Source organism: Equus caballus, chromosome 3, assembly GCF_041296265.1.
Source record: "Equus caballus isolate H_3958 breed thoroughbred chromosome 3, TB-T2T, whole genome shotgun sequence".
Classification (NCBI taxonomy): Eukaryota; Metazoa; Chordata; class Mammalia; order Perissodactyla; family Equidae; genus Equus; species Equus caballus.
The window spans coordinates 67,472,247-67,492,539 of record NC_091686.1 but is presented as its reverse complement, the minus strand read 5'-3'; the positions used below and the strand labels follow the sequence as shown (position 1 = coordinate 67,492,539).

The 20,293-nt window shown below is 37.5% G+C and overlaps 1 protein-coding gene across 18 annotated transcripts in view; it reads left to right on the top strand.

Moving 5' to 3' along the window:
- MTHFD2L (methylenetetrahydrofolate dehydrogenase (NADP+ dependent) 2 like) overlaps positions 1-20,293 on the top strand; it is a 143,078-nt gene that overhangs the window by 62,812 nt on the left and 59,973 nt on the right. For 8 of the 18 annotated variants that reach the window (XR_011437086.1, XR_002806998.2, XR_011437084.1 and 5 more), the window contains one exon: positions 9,421-9,466. The exons of 9 other annotated variants lie outside the window; for them this stretch is intronic. Coding sequence is in view for 5 of the 9 variants with exons in the window: in XM_023637974.2 (XP_023493742.2) it covers positions 9,421-9,466 (46 nt within the window). In the remaining 4 variants the exon portion in view is untranslated. Of the gene's footprint in view, positions 1-9,420; positions 9,467-10,591; positions 12,753-20,293 lie in introns of those variants that run through there. One more of the 18 variants, XM_070262352.1, reaches the window with a different exon arrangement.

Sequence of the window (20,293 nt, the reverse complement as noted above, 5' to 3'; positions counted from 1 at the left end):
CAGTTTTTGATTTTTGTACATTTAGATTGTTCCTGTCTTTTGCTATTATAAATATTTCAGTAAACAACTGTGAACATCTTTGTAAACACTGAAGATTATTTGCACAAGACACCTTAATATTTATTGTATTGGTCTTAAGTTCTTTATTTGCTTATGAATGCTTACTTATATTCTCAAAAACAAAATTAACATTTAAAGCTTTGTGTATACCGAAGGTTATGTATGTGTTTATAATATTAAGGCATATTTTATGCCTTACATGTGTGTTGTTAATCAGCTTTAGCATATACAAAGCTGGCATATGTGTATCATTCGTAACCCATTCTGTAGGCCTGTTGCCATTACAAATCAGTGCACTGCAAGGCTTTAGGGAAACATGCAAGAAGATAGTAGGGGAAAGGGACAAGAACATGAGACAGTGTGTTATAGTAGAAGCATGGACTAATTTAAAGTAAGGAGGGTCTGGGTTCGATTTCAGTTTTAACCTTAAAAATCACATTTAGGGGCCAACCTGGCGGCGTAGTGGTTAAGTTCACCCACTCTGCTTTGGCACCCCAGGTTCTCGCAGGTTCAGATCCCAGGCGTGGACCTAGCACCACTGTCAAGCAACTCTGTGGCAGCATCCCACATAAAACAGAGGAAAACTGGCACAGATGTTAGCTCAGCAACAATCTTCCTCAAGCAAAAAGAGGAAGATTGGCAACATGTATTAGCTGAAGGCCAATCTTCCTCACACAAACACACACACACACACACACACACACACACACACACACACAATCACGTTTAACTCTCTGGGCTTCATTTTCAACTATTACAAAATGAGGTAATACTACTAATGGTACAAGCTGCTGTAAGAATTAAGTGCCTAGCACATAATTGGTACTAAATGAGTGTAGTTTTCCTTCCTTCAGTGTGATACTGTGTTGTGACCCTATGGCTAAAATTACAGTATGCTTCAACTGAAAATATACAAAAATTTATCATCTTGCACCAAAGGACTTGGTTAAGTTGCTGTTACTTTGGTATATAGACTGTAAAAGCTATCTATGAACTATTACTCTTACATTGTTCCTTGGCCCATGTTATTCTCAAAGGGATAAAAACATTCCCTGGAAATCGAGCACTGGAGAAGCATCCTGAGGCCTTGTTTCTTTTTCTTTATTTGCCTGGGACCCTTCTATTTTTTTCTCAACTTGTTATAATTACATGTTCTCATGAAAAAGCAGTTGCAATCATTTCATCTCCAGTGTTTTCACTTGGTGGCGTCAGCACATGGTGAGCTGAGACTGACTCTTCCTTTGGAGGTTCTTCTCTCTACACATATATACACTCCTCTTTTCCATGGGTAAAACAAGCGTCAAAAGCAATAACCAGAAAACTTCTTCAGTAAACAGCAATTAGATCAAAGATCTTTCTTTATTATGGAGAAATACAGATTTCCTTTGAAATGTGTTTTAAATTGTTAAATGATATGATGTTTATACCTAATTCTACTTGGTTACATAGGTGCATGTCACAGGGGGAAAGGGCCCCTTCAAGGTATGTCTCTAGCCATTGGCATCATCATTTTGTTACATTTTTATGAAAAGTCTTCAAAAAATTTATATTATGAAATATTTTAAATATGCATAAAAATAAGCAAAAGAATAGGGGCCGGCCCAGTGGCGCAGCAGTTAAGTTTGCACATTCCACTTTGGTGGCCCAGGGTTCACGGTTCAGATCCCGAGTGCGGACATGGCACCGCTTGGCAAGCCATGCTGTGGTAGGTGTCCCACATATAAAGTAGAGGAAGATGGGCACGGATGTTAGTAAGGGCCAGTCTTCCTCAGCAAAAAGAAGAGGATTGGCAGCAGATGTTAGCTCAGGGCTAATCTTCCTCAAAAAAAAAAAAATTAAAATTAAAAAAAAGAAGCAAAAGAACAATGTTAACACCTATACAACCACTAACCAGATTTGTCAGATTTGAATATTGTTATGCATGTTTTCAATTTCTACATGCTGTACATTTCTGGAACTTGTTTTGTTCTGATTAACCTTGTACTTTGAAGATTGCTCATGCAAATGCATGCAGCACTAATTGTATGGCACTCAATTACTTGAGTATCCACTTTCTGTTGACGGATACGTAGTATATAATTTCCAATTTATTGTTCTTATAAACAGTGCTATAGTGTAAACGGCTGTACATATTTCCTTGGGTTCATTCACTCTTTCAGCAGATATTAATTTTGCCCCTACTTATATCAGGATCTACATCAGGTGCTGGAACACAAATACACATAAAATATAGTTCCAGCTCGTGAGAAATTCAGAATCTAGTAGAGGAGAAAGATATGCAAACAAGTTAGTGTAATACAGTTTGTTAATACAGTATTAGAGGTGTGTGTGTGTGTGTGGATATGTCTATGCCTATATATGTCTGGCTATTATCTAGGCAGACAGAAAGAGAAAGAAAGAGAGACAGAGAAATAGAGAGACAATGACCAAGAGGGACACAGAGAGGGACCACTGAAGAGGGAGTGACAGCTGTGTTTCACTGACTCTGAAGATGGATTGATTGAGCTGGGTCCCATCCTACAGAATGAACAGAAATCCACTGAGCAGAATCAAAGAAAAGGGGGACTTCTGGCAGTTTAGACATGTAAAACACTGTGAATATATCAAAGAAAATGTTAACTATTTCAAAATGATAGATGCCTGTCTGTGAGTGGTAAAAGATAAACCTGAGCATTTAGGAAGGGCCAGACAGCAAAATAAATGAGATTTGGATTTTATCCTGTAGGTCATGGGTGATCTTTAAATAGTTGTAAGCATTGGAATAATTTAAATTTTAGAAGGATTACTTTGGGTTACCAGATAAGGGATGAGGCTGGAAGTAGCATTGATGTGGTTTTAAACTAATATAGGAGTAATTGAAAGTGAGACAGAGAAACAGAAAGACTTTCTGGCTTTGCATCCTGGGTACATGGTGTTACCATTAACAAGGAAGAGCATATAGAATGGAAGCGAGGTTCAGGAGGGGTAGAAGATGAGTGGGTGGGAGGAGATGATGAATTCCATTTGAGCTTGTTGAGTTTGAGACACTTGTGGTATATTCAGGTGGAAAAGTCCAGTAGAGGATTGAGATATGTGGATTTGGGGTTTGGGAGAGAGCTCTAATCTGGAGTGACAGGTTTGGAAGTCATTAGCATCAACAGTATGGGACACTGAGGCATGGGCCATACCATCTAGAGTGAGCTTGTTTGTACTGTGTGGATTGAGCAGTCCTATTCTGAAATGTCTGAAGCGTGTTGGTTGATGTAAGTTACATAACATTGCCTTCTTGCCTCTGTCTAACCAGTGCCAATGAAAGATGGCCTATTCTTGCTGCAGCATTCACTTTGAATAATTGTGTAAGAAAAAAATTTTTTTCTGAAACTTTGCTGTTTTATACCTATTGTTCTCTTGTAACCCCACCCTTTATCATCTTTGAAAGCATTTTTTAAGTAACGTGAGAAAATGTCTTTAAGCCAAAATACTCTCTGTAGTAGAGACAAAATTATATTCTAAAAATAGAATGATTGACTTAACTTCACAAATGTTGAATGTTTTACATGTATAAATTTAAGCTTAATTAATAAATGTTTCTCACAGTCTGTATTTTCTGTTCACGCTTGCATTTCTGGTCTGTGCATGATGAGTTTGTCCTGACCGTCCAATGCTTTACCATCTGATGCATTTGATTCCCATTATATTTGCTTGGCCATGTTACCCTCTTGATGTGCTTTTTCCAGCCTTAATTCTCACAGCCTATTGTATTTTCATAGTAGTTTTGTCCATAGAAAGCCCGGTTTCAGTAACCATGTATTTCCCATGTCTATTATTTAATAATTTTAATGCTTTATAAAACAGGAAGAAATTGTTTCCTCAATCCTTTATGGTCTGAGTATCTGATTTCTGAGCCTGGGTTGCCTAACTTTTTCTTGAAACTTCTGTTGACGTAAATTCATTCTTATTCTTTAAAAAATGGGACCTGAAAATGAAAGTTCTGCATGCTCTGGATGTGCTCTGTCATTCTTTCTGGTCATCTATTCCTGACCAGTCTATTTTTCTGGTCATCCAGTCTATTTTTTTGTATTTATTCTTCCATCCTTGTATTGTCCATTCAACTCTCCTGAGGTTCTGGTCAAGGCAGACATGATCAAGACATTCAGTGTCTACATGCTAGTAGGGATTAAAAGCCCTCTATCCGCCTGTTAGCAAATGATTATCTCTGCCTTCAAAGCAGGATAGGTTCTAGGGTATCTAATCCATAGCTAACAAAGGCTGGTGTCTAGAGCCATGATATTTTCCCTGGTGTATCAGTAGATGATTTAAAATCTACTCTAAGGCTTCTGTGCCCTTTTTGAGTATGTCCCTTGAATATTATCACCCACTTCAACAGATGACTCTAATAAATGCTATCTGGACCACATGGAAGAGAAAGTTTCAGGCATTTTTTCTACCATACCTTCGGTGGGCTTACCTCTTTGTAATTTATTGGTTTTTTCTTAGACTTTGCTTTATATGAGGCTGTATCAAGTCATAATTTATAGTTGTAGAAACCTGTTTAACAACACCCATGGTAAGGCATAAAATATGCCTTAATACTAGTAAATTTTAAATACATCATGCTAACATGGGATGACATTGGTTGCCTTTATTTAAAGTAGAAAAGTCCTCTCTCAGGTATCACATTGTGAATTTTGCAGTGTAACCAAATAATAAAAGAGGAGAAGGAGAATGGAAACACGGAGGACGTAGATAAGGTACAGTATGTGATGAGTGAAGAACAGTAAGAATTACAGGGGAACAGCACTGAAGGTGACCACATTGAGGGGACAGCATTCAAGTGACTCCCACTGTATTGTGACCTCCAATAGCCAAAACCATGTCTTATTTATCTTTGCATTTCTTGTACCCAGTGAAGAACCTTGCATGGGGACTAGAAAACTCACTGTTGATTGAATAAAATTCCTTCTTTGAAAGTCAGGTGCTTATCTTGGTTTGACCTTTTTTCCTAGCTGAGGAAGGCCTTCACAGGGGCAGATGATCTCTTCAGGATCCATTCAACCTTAGATTCTCCTTATGTCTTGTTTGGGGCTGTTCCACTTTATGAAGGCTTAATATGGCATTACATCAGCAGCACTGACTCAGAGCTTGCACCTGCAGAATTCAAGGGTTAGGTAGGGAGGAGGCAGAGAAACAGCTGAGAAATGATGACTGTCCTCAGTGAAAGAACGAGAAAATGCTCTTGCTTTGCTCTCTAGTGTGGGTAGGACTATGAGCCCTTCTTTGGTGAAGTCATCATTTCTGTGGTATATTCAGAGTGTGTGGTATTGCTCGATGTCTCTTCCAAATATGTGTTGATTGGCAGAAAGTGAAATGATTTCATTAGATCTATAGTCGGTCATTATTAGTTGTAGCTTTGCAGTAACATCCACATACCTGATTAAAATCCAGGAAAATTGAAAATTAAAAAAGAAATTCAGGGATCAAAATGTCACACATCAACACTTGTGTAGTAATCTGAACAGAGGCGGTGTTTGAAATGGGCTATGGAGACTCTGACTGTGCACCTGGCTACCTGCTTTAGGTGTGGCTTTGGTTCTGAGGGAGAGCAATGAGAAGGAAGGAACCACTGTGTTGGCATGGATCTCCTCAGGCAGCTTTCTAAGTCCCTTCTTTTTACCCATTTGTGTAGTCAGAAAAAGGTTTCTAACTCTGGCTCTTCATCTTTCACCTAAGTGCATTTCCTCCAAATTTATTTCTGATTTGGGTCATTAATAATTGCTTATTTTAGAACAACTTACCTTTGTTACAAAACCTGAGGATTAATGAGTACTGTGCATGAGTGTGGGCTTTATTACTGTGGTTGGAACAAATTCAAATAAGTCATAGTTCTTCTCTGAGTGTGCAGATTGCAGGCAATTCACTCTTAGTATCTTACTAATATGTGCCCTTTAAATCACGATCCTAATCAATATCAGAGATCAGATATTCCATTGCAAAAACAAGGCAGATTCAGTTCAATAATATTCTATTGCGTTTCTGTTGTGTGTTTCATAATTCATTCTAAAACATATTTTAAAGATAACCAGGAGGATTCATTATCTCTGTAAAATACACACACACAAATGCAACAGATGCATGACGCACACAGCAAAGGACACATAATAATTATAATATACATTCTTCCCAGGATAGTTGGTCAGGATATTCCTAAAAATAATGTGGTACACCATGTCAGAATGAATGAGAATCGCCCCTTGTATATTAAGACCACACACTCTGTATATCTTTTACGTCACTAAGATATCACCCCGTATTTACTTTTGTTGAATAAAAAACTATTTGAAGGAGTTTCCCCCTCCTTTACTTTATGATAAATTCTCTGACTTTTTACTGGAAGCTCTTCAAAGGAGTACTGAATGGCTTGGAAAGAACTCAAAAATGGCGTTAGTTTACAATGGGCACTAGATTAGAGAGTAAACTTTATTTAATATAAATAAATAGATTTTAAAACTTGTTTCACATATAAGCTTATCAACAGACACTATCTCAGTTCCCCAAATCCTACATCTAGGGAGGCTTGCAGAGATAATATTCAGGGATATCCATCACAGGTTTATTTATGATAGCAAAAAGTTGGACAGCCTAAACACCCAACACATGGGGACATTTAATGAATGATGGTGTAGCTACTAAAAGGAATTCCTACAGCCAATTATATTTTGAAAAATATATTTATTAGATTACATCCGTGATAAAAATCCAAATATGAACCTTCCTCCCCCAACACACACACACACATTGACAAACAGAAAAACAAAGATGGAAGAAAAATACAACTTGAGAAGAGTGGATATCTCTGGCTAGTGGGGAATAGGTGATAAATAAATATTGATTCCTTCTTTATCTTTCTCTGAATTCTCCAAGATGTATTGATCTCATAATTATAAAATTAAAAAATATTAAGATGATCCATTCCCAATCCATGTCAAGTTTCTGCCTGCTGTCCATGTTGTCTTCTGGGACTGTTAACTTTTTAATATAGAGGAGCATGGGAGTGGTGTACTAAACTGAAATAGCTCCTGTCCTACAAAGTACCAAACATGTTAATTAAATGGCTTTTCTTGGAAGAAAAGAAGTGAAAAGAGATGTGAATTAAATGAATGAATTGCATGAGATGTAAATTATATCTCAATTTGTTGTTATTAGTGCTATGGAGTCAATTCCGACTCCTAGCGACCCTGTGTACAGCAGAGTGGAACCCTGCCTGGTCGTTCTGCACCATTCTCTTGCCTTCTGATGTTATATCAGACAATGCTCTGCTACTATTCATAGGGTTTTCATGGCCAATTTTTTTCGGAAGTGGGTGGCCAAGTCATTCTTCATAGTCTCTCTCGGTCTAGAACACTGAAACCTGTCCACCATGAGTGAGCCTCTGAAATATTTGAAATACCAGTGGCTTAGCTCTCCGTATTACAGCAACACGCAACCACCACAGAGGGGTGGTGTGGTTCCCTGACTGAGAAATGAACCCCTGCCACATGGTTAGAGCACCAAATCTTAACCACTAGGCCACCAGGGCTGGCTATATCTCAGTAAAGATTACAAAAAAAAAGAGAGAGATGGAAAACTGAAAGACCTAGGGATGCTCAATTTTGGCTTTTAAATTCACTTCCAAATATATAGAGTAAAGAAGTCATCTAGTTTTCAATTAGCACCAAGAAGGAGTGGAGCAAGCATATGAAGGAAATAGGTAGGAACGGAAAACCTGTACCTGCTCTCATTTGCATTCCTGACTCCTACCTTTGCCATTCTGTCTTGAACATCCCTTGCTGCCGAAGCTCTTTCCTCTTGCCTCGAGCCCCTAGAGCTATCCAGATGTCATTAATACCTTGTAATGCTGAGGTCAACTGAGGACAAATCCAGATTTTAACTGAAGCAGGCTTTATATTAAATAGGGCCACATCCATTTTTTTGCCCCTATATAAATATTTTAAACCTTAGAAAAACCCATATAGTTTCAAATTTATCTGATTCATCTCCTGCACTAGCTAATCCTTGATATATAAGGACTAGCTTATATATCAAAATAACTTATATATCAAAATAGCTTATATACCAAAAATATATAAGAACATTAAAATTTTTTCCTATATGATTAAATAACATATTCTCATATTTATGAGTATCATGGGATATTATTTTTGAAAATGTGATAGTTGTTATCAAACAGATTTTAAAATAATCTTTGAATAGAGAGTTTCAGTATAGGCTTTTCATCATTTTATTTATTTAAATATCAGTGTTCATAATGTTTGTTATAATAATGACTCATATTTATTGAGCATTTCTGAAACATCATCTTATTTAAACCTCATAACACCCTTATGAGGTCAGTAAGGTTATTATCCTTATATTATAGATGCAAAATATTGAGGCTTAAAGTGAATTGATTTGTCCCTGGTCATGTAATGAAGTGGTTGAACCAGGACTAGAAAACCCCTGATCTTGATTCATCATTCTGCTTTTGGGTTTTGCTGCCATGATTTTGGAAAGTGCCATGTGCTTGTATTTTCCTTGTTTATTTGCTTTATCTTAAGTGACAATGTTATAATAATTGAAGAAGCAGGCATCAGGCATGCATAACTCTTTCTCAAGAATTTATAGTTATGTTGGTCACACTTCGTATTTTATTAGTAACACTTCTTAATAGAACCAAAGGGGCATATTTATGGAAGACGAAAAATTAGCATGCATTTAAATTTGCAAAGCTTTCAGAGTTGTGACTACAATTCTGTAACTCTCTGCCAATAAATAACATTTCACATTCCGATATTCAAATAGCAAAAAAGTTGGCATTTTCCTAAGCTGAGTAGAGTATTACTACATCTTTACTTCCAGTTCTGCTTTTACAAAACACAGCCTGCCATATGTGTCCCTTTCATAGTGTGTGGCGATGATGAAGAGCATGCTCACAGAGTGATGCTGACATTCTTTAGGAATCAATAAGCTGCTGAAAGGGGCAAAAATTATGCTTTCATCTCCATTCCGTTTTGTCATAGACTCATATTTGTTTCTAGCAAAATATGTGCTTCAACTGGAAAAATTAAGCTCCTGGTAGCTTTTTTATATGACTTTTATGACCAAGGAATTAATTTATAAATCAATCAAAATCTTTTTTTTTACCTCTTTTTGTTCTTGCATATTCATTAAATGGTTTCTCACCATCAAATGTGCCTTGTTAGAGATTCTGGCCTGTGACTCTGGGTGGAAACTAGTTGGTGCACCACTCATCCTAGATTATTTAGGTCAAGGAAAGTCTCCCCCTTCCTTTCCCACCAAAGAGACAAAAATAACAACTCGCTATTTATCACTTTTGTTTCCTAGAATCATCTAGAGATCATAGTCACATCACAGTGGTGGCTCAAAACAGGTAAAATCGGGGCAATTTTAGTGCATTTCTATGTGGTCCTTTAGCCGTACTTGTTTTTTTTTTCTTTTTTCTTTTTTTTTGAGGAAGATTAGCCCTGAGCTAACTACTGCCAATCTCCTTTTTTTGCTGAGGAAGACTGGCCCTGAGCTAACATCCATGCCCATCTTCCTCTACTTTATATGTGGGACGCCTACCACAGCATGGCTTTTGCCAAGCCGTGCCATGCCTGCACCCGGGATCCGCACCAGCAAACCCTGGGCCACTGAGAAGCGGAACGTGCGAACTTAACCGCTGCACCACCCGGCCAGCCCCTAGCCATACTTGTTTTTTACCCTAAAGAAATAACTAAGGATATTCACAAAATGAATTGAATTGCTAAAATTGCCAAAAGGAGATTAACAATGACATTTATTTATGGAAATTTAATTCTACCCTGACTTCTTTGGAAGAAAAATTTTGAAGAAACTTATAGAAAAAGACAGACATTTTAGTAATATAGAAAGAAGATCATTTACAGTAACTTAATATCAGTAAAGCTGTATACAATACAATATTCAGATTGTGTTTGAGATTTCAATTAGAAGACTAAGAAGCCAAAGGCAATTGTCATTCATCAATTGTCATGCTCTGTGCTTTCATCTAATTTTATTTTTATAGCAAACCTAGGGCAAGGAGTGGGAAATATTATTGTGTTTATTTTTATAACTGTGGAATATAATCTTACCATTAGTGTAAGATCACACAATTCATAATTGTCAAGGTGGAGATCTGTTTGTTGCCAAAGCTCAAGTTCCTTCCCATGAGAAGACTGTGTACTTGTGCAGACCAAATGGCAAACCTGACTACCCTCCTGGGTAACTACTGGTTCCTAATGCAGAGCTGTCAATATCATTCCATTTTCCCCCATGAAGAATTACTCATACCGTACTTTGCCCTGTCGTGTCACATGGAGCAGAATCACAGGTGTACATCTACATTTCCCCCTGAAATTTGTGGTTGGGAACTCCTGGAATTTCTGCTCACTTCTCTTTCCCCTCTTGCCGTCCTTGCTGCCACTGCCAGCTAAGACCTTTCCAAGACCTGCAGAGACTCTTACAGCTGTTTCACTTTCTTCCTTCTCCACAGCCCTGCAGTGCCAGCTAAGCCAATTAAATTATAAGCACAAATGGAAGAAACTTCTCAAATAATGTTCTCTCTCCTCTTGGAAACTCTTCCCTCCTCACCACCAAGAAAAAAAGAAACATCTCACAAAGAATACTTTGAGTTTATTGGTCAGAATTCTTAGGATTTATCTGTTATCTCCAGATGTCTAATAGGTGCTCACTGAACTGTGTTCAATTGCTTCCTCACATTAACTCCTTTTCACCAAGTTAAAGTGTAAGGGACAAGAGGCTTGGGGACTTTCCTATTTTCCCATGGGACTCTTTTCTCTTGTCTTTCTCCTAATCAATGTGCTGCTTCCCAAGGACTGGCATACCTAGCTGGTCTAAAGCTACACTCTCCCTCCCTCCCTTTGTGTACTCAACACATTTGTTAAGCACCTAGTAGTGTCAGGCACTGTGTTAAGTGCTGGGCGTACAACAAATCTCACTTAGTTTCTGCCCTCATGGAGCTTGAAGTCTATTCTAAACAGACATTAGTCAAATAATGACAAGCAAATGTAAAGGTGAAGTTTGAAAACTGCTGAGAGGAAAGTTCAAGGGCTATGGGTGTATATGCAGAGGGGAGCTTAGTCTAGTGTCAGGATTGCTGTGGCCACAGAAGGCCTCCTGGAGGAAGCGGCTATTCAGCTGGCATACACTTTTCAAGAATTTGTTAATAATAAGCAATAAAGACCTTTGCAGTTTTCTTTCCTTTTACCAGTTTTAACTAGGCACCTTGTGCACATCTGGTGTATTTTTATTATAGTGCATTTCAGTTTTACCAGTCACCTTTCATACCATACGTTTGAATTCTCTGAGGACAGGGGCTCTGTTGGTTATCCTTGCACTCCCTGTGTCAGCCTGTCTCATTATGCTCCTCTTAGGCTGCATGGGAACGGGTTGCCATGGTTGGATGAGAATTCTACCATGAAGTCTTGAAGCTTTCTCAAATCCACTTTTGTGGATTTTGTTGATTTTTTTCAAAACAAGCATTGGCCTTTTTTGGTATTTAGTTTTATTATTTTCTTTTATTTGTTTGTTTTAACAAGCGTTTTGTTTACCTCAAAAATTTATTTCCTTGATTTGCCTGCATTCATCTCAGGCCTCTTCAGAGTTCCATGCTCTGCATATTTTTGGTGTTTCCAAATGAATATGAATGTGTCGCCCTTGTTTTTAGTTTGGTCCTTGCATCACAAAGTAAGCAACAGTAATTCTCCCAAAACAAAGCTTGTCGGCAAGGTAACAGGGCCACGTATTAAATCCCTATGAGGACAGAGTGGTTTTCTCACATTCTCTCAGAGTGCCCATTCTTTCCTGACTTTGGCATGTACACTGACCTCATCTATGGCAGTGGACTCTGTGAGGTTTGGCCCCAAACGTTGTTTAATAATATTGTTTTTGTGCTTTATGGAGGCCCAAAATTAGAAATAACACCATTCAGCTTGTTGATAGGTGTGACAGAGCAATCCTCTTGCTACTGTTTGTTCCAACTGTTGTTATGTTATTATTATATGTTTAAAGTTGTGCCACTCCCTGTTTGGGGGGGTGCGTCTCAAGTGAAGAGTGAGATCATTCATTGTATTCATCACCACAGTCTTTCCAATCTTCAGGGAGTGGTATGATCCTTAGACCAGAAAGATGGATGGGATGGGGAGGTCTTTTCTTGGTGTAGAGATAGATCCTTTTATTGGCTTGAAGGAAATGGGTCAGAGTGCCCCATGGTCTGCCTTTGTCAGTGGGAAGGAAGATATCAAAGCAAAGACTGGTAGTGGGTACAGAAGGCATCCAGGAGAGTTGTGGTGGATTTGAACTAGCCCTCTGGGCTAGACTATAGTTTGATTTCAAGCAAACTTAGAATTTTGCAAAAGCAGTGCTCCCAGTGTGAGCTTAAAAGCTTTTCAGTACTTAACATTTCTTTCTCATGAGATCAATGATGATATTAACAAGTAAGATGTTTTGTATCATATAACAATATGTGACAACATTTGGAAGATCTGCATAACTCAATTAAGTGATATTTTCCAAATAAGCAATGCATGATGACACTAAATCCATTAAAAGTATAAGATAGATCAATATTGGATTTTAATATTACAAAGTATAGGAAGCTCATTGAAATGGCTTCAAATTCCATAAGGCAAAAACCGTTAAGAAACTATTACTTGAGGGAGTGACATCAGCATCATGGCAGAATGAGTTCTTCGCTTAGACTATCCTCCCTAAGGTACAAAGAAAAGACACTGATAAACCAACAGAGGACATTCACACAATACAGTAGACATCTGAGAGATCCATGCAGTCATTCGTCTGAAGGTGGAGGTGCTGAACCCCCCCAGGAGGTAGTGGAAAGGGGTAAGGGGATCTCCTCTTCCTCCCTGAATGGCAGCAATCTAGGGCATGGGAATGCATGTGGCTCTGAGAGGAGAGGGTGGAAAGGGAAGCCCTCCACGGGAACGCCTTGGCTCTCAGAGTTGCATTCCAGCCCATGGGAATGCTCAATGCCAAGGAGGCTAAGCAATTGTGGGGATGTCTTCACCAAACTGACCAGCCCAAGATGGCAGATAGCAAGTTCAGAGTGGGAGCATCTCCGGGATCTCAAATGCAAAAGAAAGCACCCCTCCCCCAACATGGTACACCAGCTCGGCTGGTCAGTCAGAGCAAGGGACCCCTGCCAGAGCACCTGCACACCTACATGTGTAAAGCAGCAGCAGCCAGCAGGCAAACACAGACAGACCCTGTCAGCACAGCTTCCAAAGGACAGGCACGGCTGCTGGGATCGCAGTGGCTCAGAATGCACAGCTCCTGCCCACCCCCTGCCATGGTGGCAGGTGGAATCTGCAACCAGATACTACCACTGTACGATGGCACAAACCTACTACATCAAATAGTATGAAGAAGTATATCAACCCTCCAGACCAGAAGGAAAATGACAAGTACCCAGAAATCAATCCTGAAGTCACAGAAATTTGCAATCTAAATGACAGAGAATTCAAAATAGCTATCATAAAAAAGCTCAATGAGTTATAAGAAAACTCAGAAAGACAGTTCAATTAAATCAGGAATAAAATTAATGAACAGAGAGATTTCTTCACAAAAGATACTGAAACTATAAAGAAAAACCAATCAGAAATGTTGGAGATGAATGAGATGAAGAAAAATCTGGAGTCCTTAAGTAACAGAGCTGATATTATGGAGAACAGAATTAGCAATTCAGAGGATAGAAATATAGAAATGCTTCAGATGGAGGATGATAGAGAATTAGGACTAAAAAGAAATGAAGAAATTCTCTGAGAAATATCTGACTCAATTAGGAAATGTAACATAAGGATTATAGGTATTCCAGAGGAAGAAGTGAGGGAGAAAGGAACAGAAAGCTTGTTTAAAGAAATAATAGCCAAGAACTTCCCAAACCTGGAGAAGGGGCTGGAATTACAACTAAAGGAAGCTAATAGAATTCCTAATTATTTGAATGTAAAAAGACTTTATCCAAGGCATATATTAGTAAAACTGGCAAAAGTCAATGACAAAGAAAAATATTAAGGGCAGCAAGGCAGAAGAAAATAACCTACAAAGGAAACCCTGTCAGGTTTTCAGCAGATTTCTTAGCAGAAACCTTACAGGCTAGGAGAGAGTGGAATGAGATATTCAAAATTCTGAAAGATGAAAACTTTCAGCCAAGACTACTCTATCCAGCAAAAAATATCCTTCAGATGTAATGGATAAAGAAAAATATTCGAAGATAAACAGCAGCTGAGGGAGTTCATCAACATAAGACCCTGCTACAAGAAATGATCAAGAAGGCCCTCATACCTGGAAAAACAAAGAAAGGATTTACAAAAGCTTGAGCAAGGAGATAAATAGACCAAAAAACCCCCATATAATTGCAGCTAACTATCAGAACAAGTTAGCAAACAATTATAACATTGAAGATAAAGTGAAAGAAAACATAAAAAATAACCATAATCACTTTATTTTAACCACAAACTCACCACACAAAATGGAGTAAGTTGTGACAACAATAACTTAGATGGGGAAAAGGAAAAGGAAGGAACCTACTTAGACTAAGGAAATAAGAGGGTATCAGAAAATGGACTATCTCGTCTATGAGATCTTTTATAGAAACCTCATGGTAACCACTAAACAAAAAATCAGAACAGAGATGCAAATGATGAATAAAGAGAAAACCATCATAGAGAACCACCAAAATGAATTGGCAGTCAGAAATACATGGGATGAGAAACAAGGGAAATACAGAACAATCAGAAAACAATCAATAAAATGGCAGTATTAAACCCTCATACATCAATAATCACTCTAAATGTAAATGGATTGAATTCTCCAATCAAAAGACACAAGTGGCTGGATGGATTAAAAAACAAGTCCCAACAATATACTGCCTCCAGGAAATACATCTCAGATCTGAAGACAAACACAGGTTCAGAGTGAAGGCATGGAAGATGATAGTCCAAGCTAATGGCAAACAAAAGAAAGCAGGTGTTACCATTCTTATATCAGACAAAGTAGACTTCAAGATAAAAAAGACAATGAGAGAAAAAGAAGGGCAGTATATAATGATAAAGGGACACTCTACCAAGAGGACATAACCTTTATAAATATACACACCTAACACAGGAGCACCAAAGTATATAAAGCAGCTATTAACAGACATAAGAGGAGAAATAAACAGAAACACAATAATAATAGGGGGCTTCAACACCCCACTTACATCAATGGGTAGATCATCAGACAGAATGTCAACAGGGAAATAGTGGAATTAAATGAAAAACTAGACCAAATGGATATAGAACACTCCATCCAAAAACAGCAGCATACGCATTCTTCTCAAATGCTCATAACACAGTCTCAAAAATAAACAATATGTTGGGAAATGAGGCAAGCCTCAATAAATTTAAGAAGACTGAAATCATCTCAAGCATCTTTTCCAACAATAATACTATGAAACTAGAAATCAACTATAAGAAAAAGGCTGCAAAAGGGACAAATATGTGGAGATTACGCAGTGTGCTACTGATCCATTCGTTCATGGGTCACTGAAGAAATTAAAGGGGAAATAAAAAAATATCTGGAGACAAATGAAAATGAAAATACACCATACTACACCATATGGGATGCTCGAAAGTGGTCCTGAGAGGGAAATTCATTGCAATACAGTCCTACCTTAACAAACTAGCAAGATTTCAAATAAGCAATCTTAAACTACACCTAACAGAACTAGAAAAAGAAGAACGAACAAAGCTCAAAGTAAGCAAAAGGAGAGAAATAATAAAAATTAGAGCAGAAATAAATGAAATCGAAACCAAAAAAAGACAGTAGAAAGGATCAATGAACTAACAGCTGTTTTTTTTTGGAAGATAAACAAAATTGACAAACTCTTAGCCAGACTCACTAAGGAAAAAAGAGAAGGATCAAATAAAATTAGAAATGAAAGAGGAGAAATTACAACAGATACCACAGAAATACAAAGGATTATAAGAAAATACTATGAAAAACTATATGCCAACAAATTAGACACTATAGAAGAAGTGGATAAATTCTTAGACTCATACAACCTCCCAAAACTGGATCAAGAAGAAATAGAGAATCTGAATAGACCAATCACAAGTAAAGAGATTGAAATGGTAATCAAAAACCTCCCCAAAAATAAAAGTCCAGGACCAGATGGTTTCCCTGGAGAATTCTACCAAACATTCAAAGAAGATTTAATACCTATCCTTCTCAAACTATTCCAAAAAATTGAAGAAGATGGAACAATTCCTAACACATTCTATGAGACCAATATCACTCTGATCCCAAAGCCAGACAAGACAACACAAAGAAGGAGAATTACAGGCCTGTGTCGCTGATGAACATAGATGTAAAAGTCCTCAACAAAATATTGGCAAACCAAATACAGCAATACATTAAAAGGATCATACACCATGATCAAGTGGTATTTATACTAGGGATGCAAGGATGACTCAACACCCGCAAATCAATCAATGTGATACACCACATTAACAAAATGAGGAATAAAAATTACATGATCATCTCAATAGATGCAGAGAAAGCATTTGACAAGATCCAACATCCATTTATGACAAAAAAAAAAAAAAAAACTCTCAATGAAATGAATATAGAAGGAAAATACCTCAACATAATAAAGGCCGTATATGACAAACTCACAGCCAACATCATACTCAATAGGGAAAAACTGAAAGCCATCTCTCTGAGAACAGGAACAAGACAGGGTGCCCACTCTCACCACTGTTATTCAACATAGTACTGGAGGTTTTGGCCAGAGCAATTAGGCAGGACAAAGAAATAAAAGGAATCCAAATAGGCAGTGAAGAAGTGAAACTCTTGCTGTTTGTAGATAATGTCATTTTATATATAAAAAACCCTAAAGAATCCATCAGAAAACTATTAGAAATAATCAACAGCTACAGCAAAGTTGCAGGGTACAAAATCATCTCTAAAAAACAGTTGCATTTCTAAACTTTAATAATGAACTAACAGAAAGAGAACTCAAGACTAAATCCCATTTATCCCTTTTGAAACAAAAGGAATAAATATCTAGGAGTAAATTTAACCAAGCGAATGAAAACATGTACAGCAAAACTGTAATACATCATTGAAAGAAATTGATGATGACTTAAGGAAATGGTAAGATATTCCATGCACATGGATTGGAAGAATGAACATAGTTGAAATGTCCGTACTAGCCAAAGCAACCTACAGATTCAGTGCAATTCCAATCAGAATGGCAGTGACATTCCTCACAGAAATACAACAAAGAATCCTAAAATTCATATGGGGCAACAAAAGACCCCCAAATATCTAAAGCAATCCTCAGAAAAAAGAACAAAGCTGGAGGCATCACAATCCCTGACTTCAACCTGTATTACAAAGCTATAGTAATCAAAACAGCATGAGACTCGTACAAAAACAGACACACAGGTCAATGGAACAGAATCGAAGGCCCAGAAATGAAACCACATATCTACAGGCAGCTAATCTTTGACAAAGGAGCTAAGAACATACAATGGAGAAAGGAAAGTCTCTTCAATAAATGGTGTTGGGAAAACTGGATAGCCAAGTGCAAAAGAGTGAAAGACCATTATCTTTTGCCATACACAAAAATTAACTCAACATGGATTAAAGACTTGAAGGTAAGATGTGAAAACGCAAAACTCTTAGAAGAAAATATAGGCAGTACACTCTTTGACATCAGTCTTAGAAGGATCTTTGCAAATACCATGTCTACTCGGGCAAGGGAAACAAAAGAAAAAATAAACAAATGATACTTCATCAGACTAAAGAGCTTCTGCAGGGCAAAGGAAACCTCAAACAAAATGAAAAGACAACTCACCAACTTGGAGAAAATATTTGCAAATCATATATCTGAGAAGGGGTTAATCTCCAAAATGTATAAAGAACTTATACAACTTAACAACAAAAAAGCAATCAACCCAATCAAAAATGGGCAGAGGATATGAACAGACATTTCTCCAAAGAAGATATATAGATGACCAATAGGCACATGAAAAGATGTTCAACATCACTAATCATCAGGGAAATGCAAATCAAAACTACACTAAGACACCACCTTACATTTGTTAAAATGTCTATAATCACCAAGACAAAAAATAACAAATGTTGGAGAGGTTGTGGACAAAAGAGAATCCTCATACACTGCTGGTGGGAATGCAAACTGCAGCAGCCACTATGGAAAATAGTATGGAGATTTCTCAAAAAAGAAATAGAAATACCTTATGACCCAACTATCCCAGTACTGGGTATTTTTCCAAAGAACTTGAACTCAACAAGACTTAGGCACCCCTATGTTCACTGCAGCATTATTTACAATAGCCAAGATGTGGAAGCAGCCCAATGCTCAACAATTGATGAATGGATAAAGAAGATGTGGTATGTATATGCAATGGAATACTACTTAGCCATAAAAAAGACAAAGTTGTTCCATTCACAACAACATGGATAGACCTTGAGGGTATTATGCTGAGTGAAATAAGGCAGACAGAGAAAGACAAACACCATATGATTTCACTCGTGTGGAAGATAAACTAACATATGAACAAAAAGGACAGATTAGTGGTCGCTAGTGGGAAAGGGGGTTGTGGGGTGGGCATAAGGGGTAAAGGGGCACATTTATATGGTGATTGACAAACAATAATGTACAACTGAAATTTCACAATGTTATAAACTATTATGACCTCAATAAAATTTAAAAAAAAATAAAAGAAACTATTACTTGTGGAATTTTGGTATAGATTCCAGGAAAGACAACTGCAATTATCTTAAAAGGCTATTAAAACACTTCTCCTTTTTCCGACTACATATGTGTGTGACACTGGATACAGAACCAGATTTGAGAATACAGCTATCTTCTATTAAGCTGGACATTAAAAAGTTATCAAAATTTTAAAATCATGCCTCTCTTCTTACTAGTTTTGTTTTGGGGGATTTATAGTTACTTTATTTAAAGTGTGTTATTTAACATATGATAAATTTATTATTTTTTGCCAAAGAATTAAATAAATATTTAAACAATTTATGGTAAAATCAATGGATATAAGCCACATAAACAAAGCTCTTTTGGGTCTTCAATAATTTTTAAGAATGTGAAGTAGTCCTGAAACCAAAATGTTTAAGAACCACTAACTTGCGTAATAACACTCTTCCTTCATCTCTCTATTCAAATGGCATCTGTTTAGAGAGGCCTATGTAAAAATAGCAGCCTTTTAATTTTTCTTTCTGGCATTATCATGACCAGACATTGTGTTTTGTATCTATTTGTTTATTTTCTTATTAGCTGTCTTCCCTATGAAAATGTGGGCTCCGTTAGGGAAGAGATTTTTGTCTATCTTGTTCATTGCCTTATCCCCATCATCTATTATAGTATCTGCCACATAGTAGATATTTAGCAAATATCTGTTGAAATGATGAGAATATTTCCTATCTGGATATTTTCCCTATAGTGTTAAAACTTTTGGGATTCTGTATGTAATTCTTTTTAATTACGTCTCACGCCTTTGCCATTATTTTTGAGTCTCTCTTTTTGAGTCTCTCATGGATTTTTATACTCCCGAACGAATCCAGCCAGTTTTCGCATGGTGTTCTCTTCTGCTTCAACCCCCTCAACACCCTCTCCTCACAACACAAATTCATTCAGAGATGAGGTTCCATTTTTCCTGTGAAGAACAGCTGCCACTGTGGCCAAACACAGTTTCGCAACTGCACACTCCATCCTAGATGTGCTGGAGCCCTCAAGGTAGAATTGCATGGAGTTCTGTTGCAAAGTGGGAAAGAATGCCTGTCTCTCACGGTATTCTCTCTTAGAGGGTCACAAAACACACGACAGAATCTTTAAGGAACGAGCCCTTGCCATTTTTTATTTATGGCTTCTTCCTCCTACAACCCTGAATGGACTCCATGGGAGCCTGGAATAGAACCCAATGTGAGTTATGAACACTAAGATCGCTTAGACCCATCTCTCCTCTAACAATAAATACTATGCTTGTTTAAGCCCATCACACACACCTGACTCCCTTTTTCTTTAGAGCAGAATCTCAACCTTGGCTACATATTTGAATCAACTGAGAAACTTGAAAAGTGCTGATGCCTTGGTCCTACCCACAGAAATTCTGATTTAGTTGATCTGGGATGC